The 2229-nt window shown below is 38.1% G+C and overlaps 1 protein-coding gene across 1 annotated transcript; it reads left to right on the top strand.

Moving 5' to 3' along the window:
* Positions 1–1396, top strand: LOC124941589 (arogenate dehydrogenase 2, chloroplastic-like). The gene has a single exon (XM_047481929.1). It carries the CDS (start codon positions 87–89, stop codon positions 1221–1223), a length of 1137 nt encoding a protein of 378 aa, XP_047337885.1. The 5' UTR covers positions 1–86; the 3' UTR covers positions 1224–1396.
* The last annotated feature ends 833 nt before the right edge of the window (positions 1397–2229 follow it).

Raw genomic sequence — 2229 nt, 5'->3', positions numbered from 1 at the left:
ATTTCTCTAGCTCTTTCCTCTCCCCCTCTTCTCTTCCACTTTCCATTTCCCTCTTTCTCTCTCCACGTTTCTGCGTAGAAATCGCCATGATTTCCTCCACCAATTTCCATCCATCAACTGCCGCCGCCGGCCCTCGACTTTCTTCCTTCTTCCACCGGCGCCACTCAGCGGCCTTCATTTCTCCCGCCTCACCATTTCAGTTTCTCTTTTGCGGCGCCGCCATTCGTCGCCGCCTCCGTAGTCTAACTGTTCGATCTATAGACGCTGCTCAACCATACGACTACGAGTCAATGATCTCCAACCAGTTTCAAAAGTCAATCAAGCTCAAGGTCGCCATTGTAGGTTTCGGAAACTTTGGTCAGTTTCTCGCTAAAGCCATTGTACGTCAAGGACATACGGTGCTGGCTTACTCTCGATCCGATTACACCGAAGCTGCGGCCAGACTTGGCGTTACTTTTTTCAACGACGCTGATGATCTTTGCGAGGAACATCCTGAGGTAATTCTTCTCTGCACATCGATTTTATCAACTGAGGCAGTTCTTAGATCCTTGCCTCTTCAGAGATTGAAGAGAAGTACATTGTTTGTGGATGTATTGTCTGTGAAAGAATTTCCTAGGAATTTGTTTATGCAAATTCTTCCTACAGATTTCGATATATTATGTACTCATCCAATGTTTGGACCTGAAAGTGGAAAAAATGGCTGGACTGATCTGACATTTGTGTATGATAAAGTAAGGATTGGAGATGAAGAGCTAAAAACCCTAAGAGCTGAGAGGTTTTTGAACATTTTTGCTGAGGAAGGATGTAGGATGGTTGAAATGTCATGTGCAGAGCATGACAGACATGCTGCTGGATCACAATTCATAACTCATACAACTGGAAGGATTCTGGAGAAGCTAATGTTAACTTCGACTCCAATTAACACTAAAGGGTATGAGACATTGTTGAATTTGGTGGAGAATACAGCAGGTGATAGCTTTGATTTGTACTACGGATTGTTCATGTACAACAACAATGCAATGGAGCAGCTTGAACGGTTAGACTTGGCTTTCGAGTCTCTGAAGAAAGAATTGTTTGGGCATTTACATGGTGTTCTAAGAAAACAATTGTTTGGGAAATCAGAAAGTTTGGAGGGTGAGAGACTCAAGTTATCAAAGCTTCCACAGAACAATCATACAGCTTTACTACCTTCAGAGATGGTTAGGGGTGTGGATAATAAGTAAAAATCTGGATTCCTGGTAAGTATGCAAATCCCTTTTGTTGTTTACAGATATATTCTATTTTCTTTTGTCTGGTTTTGTTTGTTAAAGTTTAGCCCTTAAACTAAAGAAAGAATACCAAAATGTTTAATGTTTCATCTCAATCATTTCTTAATCAACCAAATTTGTTTTGCCTGTTTTTTTTTTTTGTTAAAGTTGTTTGAATGTTTTTGTTATTGATGACAAGAAAAGCTAAAGATCTGGTGTGTATTATTTAATAACAAAACAAAGAAGAAAGCAACATGTGTGTGGTGGCCTGGTAGGGTAGCTGACATCAAATATTGAAAGAGTCAATTGGACTCAGTCCTTTCTAATTGTATTGGAACTTGGAAGAAATCTAATTTGTCACTTGCTTCATTAATCATAAGACTGGAGAGCAGAATACTGCTATAGTATTTCTTGATCTCACATAGAGCATCAATCTCAACATGGCTAAAGCTTAAATCTTATATGATAAGTTCAAGAATATTAAAATTTTATTTCATCTTTTAGAACGGTGGGTTCTACAATCCTTTCGAAGTACAACTAATCTATGTTGTTAAGCCTATAATTACAAACACACTCTTTAACGAGCGGCACGCTTTAAGGAGGAGGCCGATGATATCCAACTCTTTTTTACTTGTCATTTTTACTTGGTATGACAATATAGCGGTTCGGGGAATAATATTATCATCCCGTCTCGAATCTACCAATCCCGCCCAGTGGTGTTGGTCCCGAGAATTGGGCTACCCATCCCCCGAAGAAAAAAAAATTGTCTCATAATTTCAGTTCAAAAAATTGATTGAGATTAGAACTCATAATCTAATAAAAATTATAACTTTTTCATCACTAAATCCTTAGTCCGTAGGCTTGTCGGGCTTTAAATATAAACGGGTACACCGAAACCGAAAAATTATTTAAACTTAAAATATAAATGATAATATTGAATTGTGATTTATTATTGATTTTTGATTATTTATCAGATAATATA

The sequence above is a fragment of the Impatiens glandulifera genome, chromosome 6, assembly GCF_907164915.1.
Source record: "Impatiens glandulifera chromosome 6, dImpGla2.1, whole genome shotgun sequence".
NCBI lineage: Eukaryota > Viridiplantae > Streptophyta > Magnoliopsida > Ericales > Balsaminaceae > Impatiens > Impatiens glandulifera.
The sequence above is the reverse complement of the archived record's forward strand: the minus strand, read 5'-3'. Positions and strand labels throughout refer to the sequence as shown.